At 44.0% G+C, this 1,504-nt stretch overlaps 1 protein-coding gene across 1 annotated transcript in view; it reads left to right on the forward strand.

The window, feature by feature from the left end:
* ACSBG2 (acyl-CoA synthetase bubblegum family member 2) overlaps window positions 1-1,504 on the forward strand; it is a 43,864-nt gene that overhangs the window by 6,264 nt on the left and 36,096 nt on the right. The window contains exon 2 of the mRNA XM_023733264.1: window positions 1,319-1,448. Within this exon, the coding sequence (XP_023589032.1) occupies window positions 1,324-1,448 (125 nt within the window). The 5' untranslated portion in view covers window positions 1,319-1,323. The remainder of the gene's footprint in view (window positions 1-1,318; window positions 1,449-1,504) is intronic.

Consider the following 1,504-nt stretch of genomic DNA (forward strand, 5'->3'; position numbering starts at 1 on the left):
GTTCGAACCCACCCAGTGGCTCCATGGGAGAAAGACCTCACAATCTACTTCCATAAAGATTACAGCCAAGAAAACCCTATGGGGCAGTTCTACTCTGTCATATGGGGTTGCTATGAGTCAGAATCAACTCGATGGCACCTAACAACAACAAATACATGTATACGTTTATGTATATGTATACGTGGAGCCCTGGTGGCGCAATGGTTAAGAGCTTGGCTGCTAACCAAAAGGTCAGCAGTTTGAATCCACCAGCCGCTCCTTGGAAACCCTATGGGGCAGTTCTACTCTGTCCTATGTGGTCGCTATGAGTTGGGATCAACTCGCCAGCAAAGGGTTTGGTTTGGGTGTATATGTATATATACAGCTGGCCCTCCGTGTCTACGGAGTCCACATCCATGGATTCAACCACCACAGATCGCAATATTTCGAAAAAAAAAAATTCCAAAAAGCAAAACTTGAATTTGCCATGCGCCAAGCACTACACTTAATCCCCACGAATGAAGTGATGTGCAGCATCCCCTGCTGTAGCTTCCCGCCATCTCACAGATCCTCAGTCTTTCTCCAGCTCTCGGTGTTTGAGCATTGTTCGACCTGCACCTTGTCATTATTCCCTAAAAGATACAGTATTATATAACAGCTATTTACATAGCATTTACATTGTATTAAGTATTATAAGTAATCTAGAGATGATTTAAATTATACAGGAGGATGTGCATAGGTTATATGCAAACACTACACTATTATATATAAAGGACTTGAGCATCCTTGGATTTTGGTATCTGCAGGGGTCATGGAACACAGAGGAACATCTCTCTCTCTCTATATATATGTATATGTATTTATATATACACATATGCATGTTTGTGTATATATAAATATATATCTGGAGAGAGAGAGAGATTTACTTCAAAGGATTGGGTCATGCAGTTGTTGGGGCTGGCAAGTTCAAAAGTTGTAGGTCAGGTGGCAGGCTGGAGACTTCTGAAGGCTTACGTCCATGATCTCTAGGTCAGGTGACAGGAAAAGGGTGCAGTCAAGAGCGAGAGTTCTTCCAGAATACCTGTTTACCGTCTGAAGTCAGACCACACCCTGAGGAATTCCCCTTACAACTGATTAATTGATTACATTATGGAAGGTGATTACATTACATTACATTACATTACAGTATGGAACAGCAAGTCATCTAATGTTTGGCCAGATAACTGGGAATCATAGCTTAGCCAAGTCGACACGTAAAATTAACGGTCACAAAGGGGAAGTCGGTTAATTGGGTAAATGGAATGTTGACAGACAGCTCCCACTGTTCTTGTCCCTTTAGGTAAGATGCCTCACGAGGCGGACTTGGGTGCCACAGCAGCGGATCCTGAAGCTAGCCCAGAGTGCCTGGGGTACACCCCTCTGCCCAGTGAAGCAGCTGTGGAAGACACACAGGTGACCTACCCTGCCAGGTGAGTTACCTCTTCCTGTTTCCAATGTGGGCACCTGGGTTCTTTTGCAAAGTTGC

Source organism: Trichechus manatus, unplaced genomic scaffold (genome assembly GCF_000243295.1).
Source record: "Trichechus manatus latirostris isolate Lorelei unplaced genomic scaffold, TriManLat1.0 scaffold00057, whole genome shotgun sequence".
NCBI lineage: Eukaryota > Metazoa > Chordata > Mammalia > Sirenia > Trichechidae > Trichechus > Trichechus manatus.